Source organism: Cynoglossus semilaevis, chromosome Z (assembly GCF_000523025.1).
Source record: "Cynoglossus semilaevis isolate Cse_v1.0 chromosome Z, Cse_v1.0, whole genome shotgun sequence".
NCBI classification, from domain to species: Eukaryota; Metazoa; Chordata; class Actinopteri; order Pleuronectiformes; family Cynoglossidae; genus Cynoglossus; species Cynoglossus semilaevis.
The window spans coordinates 3,853,332-3,869,619 of record NC_024328.1 but is presented as its reverse complement, the minus strand read 5'-3'; the positions used below and the strand labels follow the sequence as shown (position 1 = coordinate 3,869,619).

Below are 16,288 nucleotides of genomic sequence, written 5' to 3'. Positions count from 1 at the left end.
TGAACGAATCATTCTCTGTGAACTAATCTTTCGCCGTGAACTAATCTTTCGCTGTGACTAATCTTTTGCTTCGTTCTTGCAGATTCGTTTCATTTGTCACATGACAGTGAGCTTGGGTCTCTTTTGCTCTCATTCATCTTCACATTTTGGTGTGTTTTTCTTTCTTACGTTTACACATGGTTTTAATTGCTTATGGGATTTTGTGTACTTTGTAGACTTTGTCAGCGGAAGCAAACCATGTTGCCTTCAGTATTTAGTTTTGGAGAATCGCAGCCTTCTTTACAACGCCCACAATAGGGCTAAAGCGCCACCTGCTGTAAAACGAATGAAATTATTAGTTCAAGATTCGTTCACGACTCGTTCATTTTACTGTTCGAGAGTCAAAGATCCGAATCAGTCAAAAGAGTCGGTCTTCCCATCACTACTTCAAATGTGTCATTAGTGGTTTAAGCTTATATACCTGTGCAGTGGTTTTTGACTTCCCAGGTGTGTGTTTAAATGTGGTAGGCCAATGAAAGAGGTTAGGCCTCTTGTGGCCAATCATATTATTGTTATTGTATCATGGTTGTGCCTGCAGTCACCACTACGTGGCGTTGCTGCTCCATGATTCAGCAGTGTTGGAGGACATGTTTATGAACCTTTTGTCACTGACAAAGTTATCATAAAAGGAGTCAAAAGGAGTCAAAGCCTTGAGGTCTAGCAAACAACAGAGGGTTCCCTGTATTGGGAGTCTTCCCATTGTTCCCAGGGAGTAGATGTGTTTTTGGAATAGCAGGGAGTAATCTGGAGAGTTGGTGTGAAGAGAATTTAGAAATTATCTTTGAATGTTTGGGGCTATGTGAGTGTGTGTGCTTGGGAAGGTCTTTTAGTGTCTTAGCAGCTTCCTGCTTTTACACCAAAACCAAATGTGAAAACCACTGAAATCTAACAATCGTGAAAATATTTCAGGTGCAAAGAGAAGTCTGTCAGTGCCAAGAGCAAGGGCTCATACTGTATATACATGACCTTTGACCCCATAGGTGGGAGTTTATTAGAAACTGTTGTAGTAAAATTTAATGTGAAAATATATTCATTTGTGCCAATGGAGTGTCCTGGTCATTTTGTGAGAATATTGGCAAAAACAGTTTCTTTGTGAAACAAAAGAGAATTTCCTGAGTTAATACTGTATATTTCTGTGTCTTTGAAACCCTGCCTGTAAATGTCACCTCTGGTTTCCAGTTTTCCAGTTACATTTCCTAAACTGACCAAGTATGCATTGGCATTAGGAATTTCTGAAGATTCACTGTACATATTGAAAGGAGCTGTTTAAAGAGAGGAGTAAAAGTTCTAAGTTAAATAAAACATTCTACTTAACTAAACTAACAGGTCTCGACAATCCTCAGGGAATATTGACTTACCCTTGAACAATTTATTCAGTGCCATGTCACAGTAGTTCATCATGTGTCCCATTTATTATTTTTAATAATATATATTTTCAAATATGTAGATTTGTAAATATGTTCTTAATTGTACTATAAATGTGTACATTTTTTCTCTAAAATACATTACATTCAAATACCAAAGATGCAAGAAGTCTGAAGAACCAGCTCAACTTACTGCTACAAAATCAACTACTGTACTTAAAGAAGCGTCCATGAGAATGAGTGACTTTAAGCAGTGTCACTTGCAAATCATTAGTTACTCACAGATGTTCTCTATGTTAGGACATAATAATAGGCCTCTTTATTGACAGTACACAGTCAGGACAGCCTCAGTGTTGTCAGTTAACCACTGTACAGTAGCTAACGTCGCTGGTTCTTCATCAGCTGCTCTGTGCTTGTGGACTCTGGTGAAGCCTGATCTGTAAAGATTTATAAATATTTGACATGTCTCTGTGCCAAAGATGATAAGACCTACATTTTGAGGTGCTTAAAGGGTAGATGTGGCCACATTTAATCTTGAGCACTTGAATGCCATCCATCCTAGGAAAATCATGGCATCAAGTCACCTGGGTTCCTCTACACACAATCACACACAAACTGAAGACAATAGAAATAAAAACAATGCTGCAATCCATCTGCAGTCCACAAGACATAATTCTAATAGATGTGAAGCAGTAGCCTGCAGATACTTTATAATTGTGCAAACACAGCACTTACAGCCTTTTAGAACTTATAACATTGTAATGTATTTATTTATACAAAGCAACCACTGTTCTGTGTCTTGATGTCATTTTTATTTAGCAATGCACAAATGATAGTGGATAATAAAGGCACAAAGACGAGCTGGGCGGGTTTGGACATGTGCTGAGGAAAGATGTTAGATATTTTAGACCAAGAATGTTGGACATGGAGCTGCCAAGTAGGAGGAAAAGACCACAGATTTGTGAGCATTGTCAAAAGAGGAGATGTAGATGGTTGGTATGATACTACAGCTGGCAGAGACGGAGGCAGTTGTAGCAAGAAATTCCCCTAAATCGGCTGTTTTGTGTTTGTGGCGTCTAGTCAGACTTTTTAGGGCAAAGCTGCTATTAAAGAAACACTGACACAAGCTTTAGACCACTGGAGCCGTAGCTGTTGTCTCTCGCCCTTGATGGAATGAGTCTATTGCTGAAGGCGCATGTTTGTCTGAGCAAACAAAAATATATCTAAGTTGTGGGTTGAATTCCATTAATTAAGCAATTCCAAAACTTATTGTTTTACATTGTGTGTGCTGTAGGTGCGTTTTAGAGCCCTCAGTGTTCAAATGCTGACATTATACTAACATTAAGAGTTACAGTAGGTTGTGACAGAAATGCTCGGCTCATGTTGCCCATGTTTACCATCACAGTGTTCATGGCGAGCCAGCTGCTGCGAGGATTCCCTCAGACTGCATAAATGGCATGACTGAGATGCGTGGAAAGACTATAAATAGGGCAAGAAAGCACCGGCACTGTTACTGTTCTGCTGTTGTCGCTCATCCTAAAAGTAGAAGTGAGTGGTGTTTGAGTACACGAGAGTCGTCACTTACAGCAGTAACATTGGCTTTATTCTAACCACTCTTTAGACTTACTCTGTCCTCTGAGCTGCAAACTGGAACAGGTTTGTCTGCTCATACTGTACATACACTAAAAGTTAGCTCACATAACTCATGACAGGGGAAATAATGGGAATGCTTTGGCAGGAAGGAGAGGGTGTGAAAAGGGCAGATCGGGAAGTGTGCAAAGTCAAACTGTCAGCTAAGCCTGTTGGACTGTGGTAAACAGACCTCAGCCATGCCTTTGTCACTTGACACATTTTTTTTTTTTTTGCCAGAAGCTAATTTTATTTAAAGCTTCTAGTACAGCGACAATAAAATAAATACCAGAAGTCCTGGCTCAGGATTGTTTTAATGAAAATTTGAACAGATGTTCGGAGGGTCTATGTTGACCCTTGTGTTGTTGTTTGAGAAAACCCTTCTCAGTTGTTTCCACACCATGGTTCTATTTTCAACTCCTGTGTAATTCTAATTGCAACTTGACCTTGAAAGACTACTTCTTATTTGTTAGCACAATATCCAAGTGGTACAAATGTTGGTCAGAGTGACCACATTCTGCAAATAAGTGTAGAGGATTTTTGTGGGTAAAGCTCAGGTGATCTTATGGTATTATTGTAAACTTCTTAAATTTATTGTATTATTTTGTGCCAAAAATGCTAAAGATGCATATAGTAAAGGAAGAATATACTTATTATTCCCTATTCTCCATTAATCACATAAAAATAGATTGACTTTTATATAATTACTCCTCTGTGTTTAATAACTAGGTCACACCAATGAATAAAGTAAAACTGGTAGGATGTCTTGGTTAATTCTCTTCTAACAAAAGTTGAATTAAATGTAATATTTTCCTGTGCTTTCATTTTAATTTAGCTTTGTCTTTTTCAGTGGTAAACTGGTTTCTCCCAAGTGGAAAAACTTTAAGGGCCTGAAGCTGCTTTGGAGAGACAAAATCCGCCTGAACAATGCCATATGGAGGGCCTGGTACATGCAGTGTAAGAGAACCGAGCTTTAAACTGTATAGATTTGAGAGACTCTACTCTCCACCAAGCTGCAGCATGTGTGCAGACGTCAGGGACACGAGCACCTGATGCGGAGGCCTGGTGAACTTGGTGAACTTAGTGAACTTACTGGTGTCTTGTTTTCTCCCACTGCCACAGACGTGGAGAGAAGGAAGAATCCTGTCTGTCACTTCGTGACTCCCCTCGATGGAAACACAGACTTAGATGTCCATCGTCCTGAGGTCAAAATAAATTGAAAAAAACCCTGATGGATTTTGTCTCTGAACAAACTTCCTCATCATCATTTCTTCATGCTGTGTTCATGATAATAAAGTAAATGTGGTTAATTTCTGTTGTTCCTCTTTCCCCTGCAGGGCATTGTCACAGAGGGGAAATGCTGGAAAAGAAGAATTGAAATTGTGATCAGAGAATATCATAAATGGAGAACATACTTTAAGAAAAGGGTAAAGAATTCTTTATTGACTAAAAAGTCTTGCTTCTTCTTGATCAATTTGCCTAAAGACTTTCTATAACATTAAGACATTTTTAATGCTGCTCTGTTTTACAGTTGCACAAACACAAGGATGACGACCTCTCCAGTTTGCTAAAGGTAGGACCAGCCGCATCATGCTCAGCCATTTAAAGTGTTGTTAGTGTCAGATGAATATCACCATTGGCTGATGGAATTAACCACTAACCAAGGCAACTGCACATTTGACGTTTAAGTGTTAAGCCAGTGTTAAGCTCTTTGACTGACATCACACCCCCTAATTTACTAATGCACAATTTCTGCGTGAATGTGTTTCTGTGTGTGTGTGCGCTTGTGCAAATTTTTGCTTCTTTGCTTGGTGTTTGTATGTTGAACACCTGAAGGGAAAACAGGAGCAGTTGTTGCTGTTTGGGGAAGTCTCTCCAGACATGCTTCGTGTCTCCTTTAATCAGGATGAAGACACCGCTCTACGCCGGGTTCCTCGCAAGTATGCTGAGACTCCAACTCCCATGGAGATGGACAACCTTTTTGACATGGATGTTCTCATGTCGGAGTTTTCAGACACGTTGTTCTCCACGCTGGCCTCGCACCAGCCCATGGCCTGGCCAAACCCCAGGGAGATTGGTGAGATGATAATGTGGTGGCTGTCATGACGGAACGTAGGAAACAAGAACATAAAGTTAAAAGGAGAAATGAGAAATGCACTCTGTGATTATCCTGTGATGTTATGATTTAGAACCAAGAAGACCAAGACCAGTTAGAACAATCCTAAATCTAAAGAACATCATTTCTATTTAAAGTGATACTTCAGAAGCTTTTGTGTGAGCAAAATTCCTAGACGAAGATTCCTAGACGAATGTCATAGTCATATTTGGCTACATATTTGGTTTCCACACATTTCTGCTCTCTCTCTCTTTCTCTCTCTCTCTCTTTCTCTCTCTCTCTCTCTCTCTCTCTCTGTCTCTTCGTCTTCACCTTTCACAGCTCACGCAGGAAACGCAGACATGATCCAACCAGGACTAATCCCTTTACAGCCCAACCTGGACTTCATGGACTCATTCGATCCCCTCCAAGGTAGCAGTAAGACACATGCCTCAGCTGCAGCAAAACTTCACGCACTAATGGTGCACACTTTACAGAAATCAACCACATGGATTCTAGTAACCTTACAGATGAAGCAGGTTGCTCATCCTAACACAGAAAGTAGTGTTTTTACTAACCTCCAGCTAACATAGAGACTCTTGTTCCAGACTTATTTCACAGCCTCCGTCAGCCCGTCTTCCCCTCTGTTTCCCTCACTGCATCATCTGTTACCCCTCTGTCCAGCAGCAGTTCTCAGTCCCAGGTAAACACTGACCAATGGCACATTCCTCAACACACACCATCATGATGACTTTGTCCTAGGAGTGTGTGTTTTTTCCACTAGATCTTAGGAATCCATTAATGCAATATGCACACTTCCAGTTACTTTTCTCTCTGGCTGTAGTCCCTAATAATAATTGAGGTCACAAAACTATTTTACTGAACCTTTAACTATCGATCTCAGTATATGTGTAGCTGCTCTTCCTTCAAGCCAGCCATCCACTTAAAAAAAAATCACTGTTTTAATTACAAATAATTTGAATGGGTCATGTAGAAATAAAAGGAATAATAGGTGAATCACTTTCTAATTGCTAATCAAATCTAAAACTGAACCAAGTTTAAGGTTGTTCGGTTTTAGCTGATAACTGTCAGAATAAAAGCGCATTCTGGTTATACAAGAAAAATAAAATACATTAAAATGTTCTCTTATCATAGATAAAAACACACAATTTAATGAAAAGTGTTTTATAAATAGTAATTGCTGGTATTAATTGATGTTTTTACCAAAATACAATCTCCATCTGCAGGAGCAACAACAGAACTCCGCTGCTTACACTATAAATAATTAATATTTGCAACTGAAATTATGCTAAAATAAGAGGAGTATTTATCTAAACTTCCTGAGTTAAAGTCATTGGCTGGATGATAATGCAGCATTTGTCCCAACTATATGGACTCCTTGTATAAGACATACATTTGATGTTTGTTGATTTTATTTTTGTATCCTTCTCCAGGGCCAGTTATTGTCCTCCATGCAGCTCACAACCAACCACATCTCCCCCTCTGGACCTCTGCCCTTGCCCCCTCCTATAGTTGGTCAAGCCAACCAAACAGTTGGTGGTGGTTCAGGGGGCAGTGGTGGTGCTGACCATGGTGCCTATGTCCATGACTACATGCCAATGTTCCCAGGGCAGGTAGTCCAAGGTGACTCCCCTCAGCAAATGTCTCATGATCACCTAGTGCAGTGTCTGCCTGACCAGGACATGATTGCTGCAGCACCCATGGTGTCCTCCTCTTTGGACAACACCTCTGTTCTAGATGAAGCTGTAGCACCATCAGTGATCACACACACAGCCTCCTCTATGGTCACGCACAGCGATGCAGCAACCACCATCTGCCATGGCTCAGAGTACGACTCCATGTCCACGCAGCCCCCACCGTCCCAGCTCCAGACCCTCACTCCACTACACTCTGCTCCTGTTCAGCAGTCTTTTGCACTACCTCGTCCACCTCAGCCATCCAGTGCCAACACAAACCGACTGGTGCAAAGAATCGCTCATGCTAATTCCCTCCCTCCCTCTCAGCTTGTCTTCACAGGTTTGTAACTGTTGTTTGACTACACCCCTGTTCTCACAGAAATCCTCATCTGTGTCAAATTCAGAAACAGCATAGCACTTAGGTTGAAACCATAGAAGATAACCACTAACATCAGAAGGAAACAGCCCTCATCTGTAAGTGTTACTGTGTGCAATGAGAAGAAAGTAACAGTCTGTTGTTTTCACCTCACTGTTTTCCCTCAGCTCCATTCACAGGTCGCAGCAACACTTTGATTGTTACACCTACACCTCTGAAAGCAGACGATATTCCCAAGTCTGCAGTGGTCATCGCTCCGTCTCATTTAGGAGGGGTATGTCTGCTATTCTGCTCCATCAGTATCACTCTTCCTACTGTGTTTGTCACCATTACTAGGTAATCCCATGTATTTTTCTTTTTATAAAAATGTCAGCCTCCATGCTGATGAACACAGCCCCAAACACTTCCATCTTCCATTTTAAACAAATGTATGAGGTGATATAGTTTAAATGTATCGTGAAAACTACACCTACACCTCTGAAAGCAGACGATATTCCCAAGTCTGCAGTGGTCATCGCTCCGTCTCATTTAGGAGGGGTATGTCTGCTATTCTGCTCCATCAGTATCACTCTTCCTACTGTGTTTGTCACCATTACTAGGTAATCCCATGTATTTTTCTTTTTATAAAAATGTCAGCCTCCATGCTGATGAACACAGCCCCAAACACTTCCATCTTCCATTTTAAACAAATGTATGAGGTGATATAGTTTAAATGTATCGTGAAAACTACAGGACAAGCATACATATCAATTCAAGTTAATTAAGCATATGCAGCAGTAGAATAAATCGGTTGTTACAGTGAATATGATGAACATTAGAAAAAAAATACACTTACACTTTTAGTTTTTTTTATCTTCACCTCAGGCTCCTGGTTTTCAGGTTGTTCCTCGGAAGCAGAAATCTCCTCAGCCTATTATCCCAAATCAGAAGCCTTGTTCTTCCAATCGGAAAAGTCCCCAAATCTCCTCCACTGTCGGTAAGAATTCACTCTCCTCCAGAGTTTACCTGACCTTCAAAACTATAACATTCTGTCATCAAGTTGTTTTTGTTTTTTCTTTTTATGTTGTCTAGCTTCCAATCAGCCACCATCAGGGGTGTCCTGTGTATTAGACCAAATCCCCAGTCCACAGTCTCTTATCAGCAGCAGCACTGCTCTGGTGAAAAGTGAACAAAATCAGGTTTGGATCTGTTCATTTATTTTAGCCTGATCTTGTGTGTCAGGACAATGAAGAGTTATCTTATTTTACTGAACTGTAATGTGTACATATACATAAAAATATAAAAGTATCTGATGAAGGCAGTAATGCTTCAGCTACAGCAGGGGTCACCAACATGGTGTCAGGGCGCACCTTGTGGCCCTGTGAACTACCTATGGTGCCTGTGGGGTATGTTCCCAAAATAAAACTAGTCAACAAGAGGGTCAAAAGTTGTACTGCTATTGTGCTTATTGAATCAGTTACGCTGGCAGTGATATTCAAATAGGTTCAACAATGATGATAAGAAGAATGTCTACTATTGTATGTCCCTGAACTGATTATTATTACATTGTTCTAGAAGTCTGTAACAAACAAGTAGTTCTTTGTATTACTAAGTGGCCTTGAAGTAGCTCTCAGTTTCAAAATGGTTGGTGACCCCTGACCTACAGCTTCATCTAGAACAGCTCTGTTCAGATGAAGCTGTAGCACCATCAGTGATCACATACGCCACCTCCTCCATGTCCACGCAGCCCCCACCGTCCCAGCTTCAGACCCTCACTCCACTACACTCTGCTCCTGTTCAGCAGTCTTTTGCACTACCTCGTCCACCTCAGCCATCCAGTGCCAACACAAACCGACTGGTGCAAAGAATCGCTCATGCTAATTCCCTCCCTCCCTCTCAGCTTGTCTTCACAGGTTTGTTTTTGTTTTTGTTTTACTTCAACACCATATGAAACACTGTTAACACGCTCACTTTGGCCTTAAAAGAAATGTAACTGTAATTTAACTAACGAAGCCTGAAGCCTACCTTGTTTTTATCTAAAGCAAACAAAAGGGGATTGTAATCTGTGATAGGGCACTAAATGGGCATGTCCAGGCACCTTGTTCTCACAGAAAGCCTCATCTGTGTCAAATTCAGAAACAGCATAGCACTTAGGTTGAAACCATAGAAGATAACCACTAACATCAGAAGGAAACAGCCCTCATCTGTAAGTGTTACTGTGTGCAATGAGAAGAAAGTAACAGTCTGTTGTTTTCACCTCACTGTTTTCCCTCAGCTCCATTCACAGGTCACAGCAACACTTTGATTGTTACACCTACACCTCTGAAAGCAGATGATGTTCCCAACCCTGGAGTGGTCATCGCTCCCTTTTATTTAGGAGGGGTATGTCTGCTATTCTGCTCCATCAGTATCACTCTTCCTACTGTGTTTGTCACCATTACTAGGTAATCCCATGTATTTTATTGGTAGACAGAGATTTAGTTGCGAGGCGCTTTGGCCCAGAGGCAATGTCTCTGTCATTGGTGTGGAACTCCAGGGTTCACCTCCTGGGCAAGTTCAAGTCCCGGTTAGGGCGGTTGGTACCTTCCAGTGGACTCACCACCCGCAGGAAGGTTCAGGAGGTTGGTACGGTGCAGTGTGATTTGGGTGGCAACTGCTGCCCCCGCGACCCGGTAACGGATAAGCGGATGAAAATGGATGGATGGATGGAGATTTAGTTGCTCCGTGTCTACATGTCAGAAGCAGCTGAGACGAACTTGGAAGTCGTGCTTTATGATTTAGTTGCACTTGTGCTGTTTAATATAAAACTGAACCATGTCCTCAGGATCTAGGTACTGATTGGTCCCTTACAACAGACTGTGATGACAAGTGTGTCTTGTCAATTAAAAGTAATGAATGCTTTGTTTTTAAAAACAAAATTATAAAATGTGGTTAGAATTGTCTTCTACACCAACAAAAATGATTTTTTAAATATATTGCCTAAAATCACAAACTGTTGTGATCTGCTTTGGGGTTTTTATTCCACATTTTCTGCCAACAACGGTATCAATATCTTGTTGATACAGTTGTTTGAAATGTCCAGTTGACTTACAAAAGAAGACAAGAAAAACAAACTTGTGTCTGCATTAACACTGATGAACACAGCCCATAAACTTCCTTTTATCCATTTTTAAATAAATGTATGAGGTGATATAGTTTGAATGTGTAAAACTCCATAAGACTCCATACAAGCACTGTCTGTTTTCTATAAATACAGGACAAGCATACATATCAATTCAAGTTAATTAAGCATATGCAGCAGTAGAATAAATCGGTTGTTACAGTGAATATGATGAACATTTGAAAAAAAAAAATACACTTACACTTTTAGTTTTTTTTATCTTCACCTCAGGCTCCTGGTTTTCAGGTTGTTCCTCGGAAGCAGAAATCTCCTCAGCCTATTATCCCAAATCAGAAGCCTTGTTCTTCCAATCGGAAAAGTCCCCAAATCTCCTCCACTGTCGGTAAGAATTCACTCTCCTCCAGAGTTTACCTGACCTTCAAAACTATAACATTCTGTCATCAAGTTGTTTTTGTTTTTTCTTTTTATGTTGTCTAGCTTCCAATCAGCCACCATCAGGGGTGTCCTGTGTATTAGACCAAATCCCCAGTCCACAGTCTCTTATCAGCAGCAGCACTGCTCTGGTGAAAAGTGAACAAAATCAGGTTTGGATCTGTTCATTTATTTTAGCCTGATCTTGTGTGTCAGGACAATGAAGAGTTATCTTATTTTACTGAACTGTAATGTGTACATATACATAAAAATATAGTTACTACACTCCCACACATTCTTTCCACTTTTGTGTTTTTTCTTTTAATAAAACCTAAAATGTTGTTGCTGTGGTTGTGACAGAGCCGGAGGACAAAACACATATCTGCTGAGCAAAAAAGACGATCAAACATAAACATTGGTTTTGAAACGCTCTGCTCGCTGGTGCCTACACTGAAGTCCCAGTCAAATGTAAGTTGTGTCAGCATTCGATTTTTGACGACGCTGCTGTTGTGCATGGTTGTTCATTGTGTTGTTTGTCTCTGCATTTAGATCAGCAATGCCATCACACTGCAGAATTGGGAAGCTGCAGCAGGAGAGGCAGCAGATGCAGGAGGAGGTTAGGAGACTGCGGGAGGAGATAGAGGAACTCAACAACTCAATTGGGTAATCACTCACGCTCGGTGTGATTATATTTTTGTTTGAATGATTTACATATGACATATTTTATTCCTGTTCTCTTCACAGCTTCTGTCAGAAGCAGCTGCCTGCAACCGGGGTTCCAGTCAGAATGAACCACTTGAGCCAAATGCAGGAACAGTTCAATGAATACGTGAAGAACCGAACTCTTCAGAACTGGAAGTTCTGGATCGTATCCTCCCGTCAAAGAGTGGTCACATATTTGTTCACTAATAATATTATAATAAATAATAAATAGTCTGCTTAAATATAAATTAGAGATGTCTGATTTTAACTTTTTGCCGATATGCTGATATTGTCCAAATTTTTAATTTCCAATTCTGATATTTACCAATATAGCGGGGCAGTAGTGGCCTTGTGGTTAAGAAAGTTAAGGGGCACCTCCTCACTAAGGTGATGGATTAAAGCTACAATTGTCAATTATTTTCTCCCATGCACCCCTAGGGGATAGAAGTGTTAAATGAGTGACTGTTTTTTGTCCCAGGGTCCAAATGAGGCCCTGTAACAGTTTTTGGAACTTTATTTATGGGCTGCCAGGACAATGAAACAGAACAGATAAATCATACAGTGTCAGCTGCCGTTCTATAGTTTTTTTTTTCCAAAATGTATTTAAAAAATTGTCTGGAATATTTTAGGAGATATACTGATTTAATTGCAATATCTGACATAAACCTCATGACCCCACTGGCTTAAATGTGTTAGACTCTACGTCATTCTTTTCCAAATATGTAGAACAATACATGTGAGCCTTTATTATTTAAATACAAAAGGTAGTGTTTCTCAAAGGAAAGAGCAGGGCCCCCACTGTGGCCAAGAGTATTTAAAGGGGGACCAAGCTGAGGCAAATATTTTAAATTGAATCAATTCTATAGTTTTGTGCTACAGTGGGAAAACTGCACTTATTTGTTATTTTATTCCTTTTGTTCAATGATAAAAGTAGTTTTGTTGGAAGCACAGTGTTTTAGGTTAAGTTCAGTATTATATATATTATATATACTATTATATACCAAGCTACAGCTAAAACTATTATACATATAATTTCTGCCACTATCCTGCAATGTAAATAATTTCACCTCAGTCTCATTTTACTTTGGCATTCACATTCATTCATTTCAGAAACTCTATCAAAAGCAAGTGAAAAAACTAGATGGAATAGTTGATTTCAAAATTCACATTTTACACTAACCAGTCATAATTGTTCAGGTCTCACTCATCTGTGTCACTAGTCCTTGACTGACGTTGATATCAGTTCAGCATCATCTTCAAGCCCCTTTTTGACTCCTTTAACGGGATGGTGTCGACGACAAGCAAAGAGGAACTGTACCAGACCACGCTGCAGTGGCTCGATCGTCACTGTTCACTTCCAGTGCTCAGACCCAGTGAGTAAAAGATCATCACGTCCTGCACGCACGCACTGTCACAAACAGACCCTCCAGTCACCACCTAACTCATACTATGACTGAAATAGAGTCATGGTTTACCCACAGCGTGTGTGGGTACAATTACAGTTTTATATGAATTTCTCCTGCCTTTTTTCCTGTCATCAGGGAACTATTACACCAAATTCTAAGTTTTCATTATCTCACATTATCACATTTTCTGACTGTGGTTTTCAACCTCTTCCTCCACCTCAGTGGTTGTTTCCTATTCACTCTTACCGAAGCACACAAATATGATCACGCTATAGCTATTGGACCAGGTCACCCAAGGCTGGGCCCCACATGTGATGGACTAAAGAAGTGAGAAGATTAATATAGAATTGCAGTATTTGTCACATATTCATTTTTAAGTCATGGTCAGGTGCTTGTATAACAACATCAGATCAGTCTGAGAGAATTAAGCTTGTTGCAAAACTACTTTTCATATTCTGAGATCTTGTAATTTATTGCCTTTGCATTTCCTTTGATAATAGCATGTTGAAGTCTCTCAGATTTTGTTTCATTAACACAGTTTCACTCCCTTCCAAATTCCAGAAACAGGAGTGCAGAGAGGCCAAGAGGTTATCAGCAGACAGCAAAAATAGAAATGACTATGTTGCCTCTAATGTTTATTAGATACTGTTTTTGTTGATTGATACTGATTCTTTTCCAATTAATACGTCACAATAAAAAATGAATTTTCATGAAATAGCAATAACGCACAATCCACGCGCTGTGGGCATGTGGATGTGGATACTGTCTGATGTGTCTGATGTATTCCTTGTGACTCTGCTGTCTTCCAGTGGTGCTGAACACTCTGTGCCAGCTAAGCACGACTACAGCCATCCTCAGTGACCCCTCCTTGTTGCCTGAAGAAGCCGTGCAGGCCGTTTCCCAAGGAGATATGTAGCTGGGGGGGGGGAAGTGGAAGGAGCAGCCGCAAACGCAGCGTCGTTTCGCCCTAAATCACCAGAGCCAGACCAGCCTCTCCTCCAAAGGTCCATCCTTTATCAGAAACTGATAAAGGGTGCTGGTATGGTGTATGTGAGATTCTCATACATTGTCCTCCTGTACGTACATTATCTGAAAATGACACACACACTCGAACCTTCTGACTTTTATAATTATTGTGCAAAGAAATGGCTTTTTATCATTGTTATTGATTGATCTTCTAAATACTGGGTTGGAAGAAGGTACTTGGGGTTTGCCTTTTGAACAACAGTGTTTTTTTAAAAATATGGATTACTTTTATAGTGTGCAAAGACAGCATTATATGAAACAAAAAGGGAAATGTTGAGTTGGTTGTTTTTTTTTTCCTTTTTGTCAGATGTAAAATAAATGGATGGATTTTTTTTGGAATAGATTATAGCATAGTTTGCTTTGTTTCTCAATAAGGTTTTTTAAAATTAAATCTGAAAAGTGAGATAAAGACAGAGTTTTCAGAGAACAAAAATAAAAGTAAAATAAAATATTCAGACTCAAGTGATGCTGTTCTTAAATCTCAGATAACAGTGCTTGTACTTTATTGTACACAGTATTTGGAAAAACACTTTTACCAAATTTTGTCATTTCTCAGTTTTCCTCTGTTCAGTATTGGTTTTGTTTTAATGAAAGCACAGTAGCTCTCTAAACTCAGGGCTGCATCATTGTTTTACGGTCAGTAAATCAGATGTCAATCTTTCTCAACTAATGACACTTTTCTTGCAGAGTACTGTGTATTGTTGTTGTTTTTGTTTTATTAGCAGCCACAAACATAAGCATCAGGGGAAGCCATGTCAACCATCGCTGATGTTTTTGTTTTGTTGCCACAAACACAAAGAACAATTTCCACAAAACCACTTAGTCACCCTGTGTGACACAGATCAGCTGTGACTTCTTTTCTCTTTGACGCTCCTCAGGTAGACTAAGATTTAGTTGATCTTTTTCTCTCTCTTTTTTTTCTCTCACTCTTTCTCTCTCACTCTCTTTCTCTCTCTCTTTCAACTGGTTCACAGTCGGTAGCAGACACTAAGCACTCGTTATTCTTCAACACTTCTTCTGCAAACAGCATTGCAGCCATTTTTGACAGTGTTGCAGACCGAAATGCTAAGCGCTTGTTTTACCTGGATATATTTATTACTACTGTAAAGAAAACAATGCAACTCTGAAAGCAGCGATGAATGTTCCTTAAAAATTGTGTTCTTCTTGTTCTTCTCCCATTATATTATGGTTGGTTTTTTTTGTGTGAAAATGTTTTATTTGCTGCACGATTGAAGCCTTAAAGTCCACAATGTTTGACAAATCAGGATGAATTTTCACCTTTTAGATTTCTGAGTTGCTGAGACTGTTTTGCAGTGGATCGTTTACAGGCAATACTAAGGCTGTTTGAATGTTTTAGCAAATAAAAATATTTTATTTTGTCACCCATGGCCGGTAAATCAGCTTCTTCAAAAGGGCTTTAAAAATGAGACGCAATTAAAGGAAGAAAAACGAAACAGTGTGTCGGTTCATGCTTTATTTTCAATAAATATAACGTTGCCGTCGATAAATATTTCTTTAGATAAATAAACAAAATTAAACTCAAAGTATGGAAAAATACAATGATACATAACACTGTTGGTGATTTAAAACAGATCACTAGTGTATGATGCCCTTGTAATTTTAAAATTCATTAAAGTCCTACGTGTGAAAAATAAATACATAAATAGGATTAATATAAAGGAGGGTAGAAATCAAAGTGTAGATATGCTGAGCTCCTTATACAGGCTCTGCAGCAGACAATGGACATGGAGGTATATGTCTCTATCGTGCTCAAAGCTGGGGACAATGCAGTTTTCATCATCTGGGGAGTCGATTTCTTCTGTCAAATTCTGAATGTATTGGCAGAATTTCAGCAAAGACTGAGACATCTTATGATTAACCAGACTGGACATTTTTGCCATATGGCACTTGAAAAGGTTGAGGTGAGAGGTTCCATCCTGCACCCGGTCCCGCTGCAAGATGTTCTTAGGGCAGGAATCATCACGAAACATCTCTGTCTGTATGACACAGTTGACAGAAGTCAAATTAAATTCACCAATGATTAAACCAACTTTGGATTCTTACAAAGAGAAAGTCCCTCTTTATTTCTGATCACACAACATGCTGATCGTCAAATCATCAAATTGCCATGGAGCATTTTAAGAACAGATATTAAAAACTGAAACTGTCTCTTAGTAGTAAAGAGGCACAGACTGTGGCTTTGAGCTGCAAGGCGTCATCCACCTCATCTCTCTGATCATGAAGTAGAGCAGATATGCTGCAGTTTACTAACTAAAAGCAAGCACTTGGGGCAAAGAAATAGAAGTTGTCAACTTACGGATTCGTTCAGAGTGGTACTGATTTCCTTCTGCATCATTTTCATGTAGTCTTCACTGTTGTCTTCAAAGATGTTTTTGTCTTTTGATGGTGCAGATGGTGTTGGTGTACATGTTGCTTGTGCAAT

The 16,288-nt window shown here is 39.7% G+C and overlaps 1 protein-coding gene across 1 annotated transcript in view; it reads left to right on the top strand.

The window, feature by feature from the left end:
* mlxip (MLX interacting protein) overlaps positions 1-15,299 on the top strand; it is an 18,930-nt gene extending 3,631 nt beyond the window's left edge. Inside the window, 22 exon segments of the mRNA XM_025053025.1 lie at positions 3,883-3,989; positions 4,155-4,237; positions 4,370-4,459; positions 4,564-4,605; positions 4,869-5,109; positions 5,470-5,559; positions 5,736-5,830; positions 6,582-6,771; positions 6,886-7,164; positions 7,368-7,474; positions 8,065-8,176; positions 8,272-8,378; positions 8,927-9,092; positions 9,455-9,561; positions 10,571-10,682; positions 10,778-10,884; positions 11,072-11,179; positions 11,261-11,283; positions 11,285-11,374; positions 11,456-11,579; positions 12,657-12,786; positions 13,629-15,299. Of these exon segments, the coding sequence (XP_024908793.1) occupies positions 3,883-3,989; positions 4,155-4,237; positions 4,370-4,459; positions 4,564-4,605; positions 4,869-5,109; positions 5,470-5,559; positions 5,736-5,830; positions 6,582-6,771; positions 6,886-7,164; positions 7,368-7,474; positions 8,065-8,176; positions 8,272-8,378; positions 8,927-9,092; positions 9,455-9,561; positions 10,571-10,682; positions 10,778-10,884; positions 11,072-11,179; positions 11,261-11,283; positions 11,285-11,374; positions 11,456-11,579; positions 12,657-12,786; positions 13,629-13,735 (2,617 nt within the window). The 3' untranslated portion in view covers positions 13,736-15,299.
* The last annotated feature ends 989 nt before the right edge of the window (positions 15,300-16,288 follow it).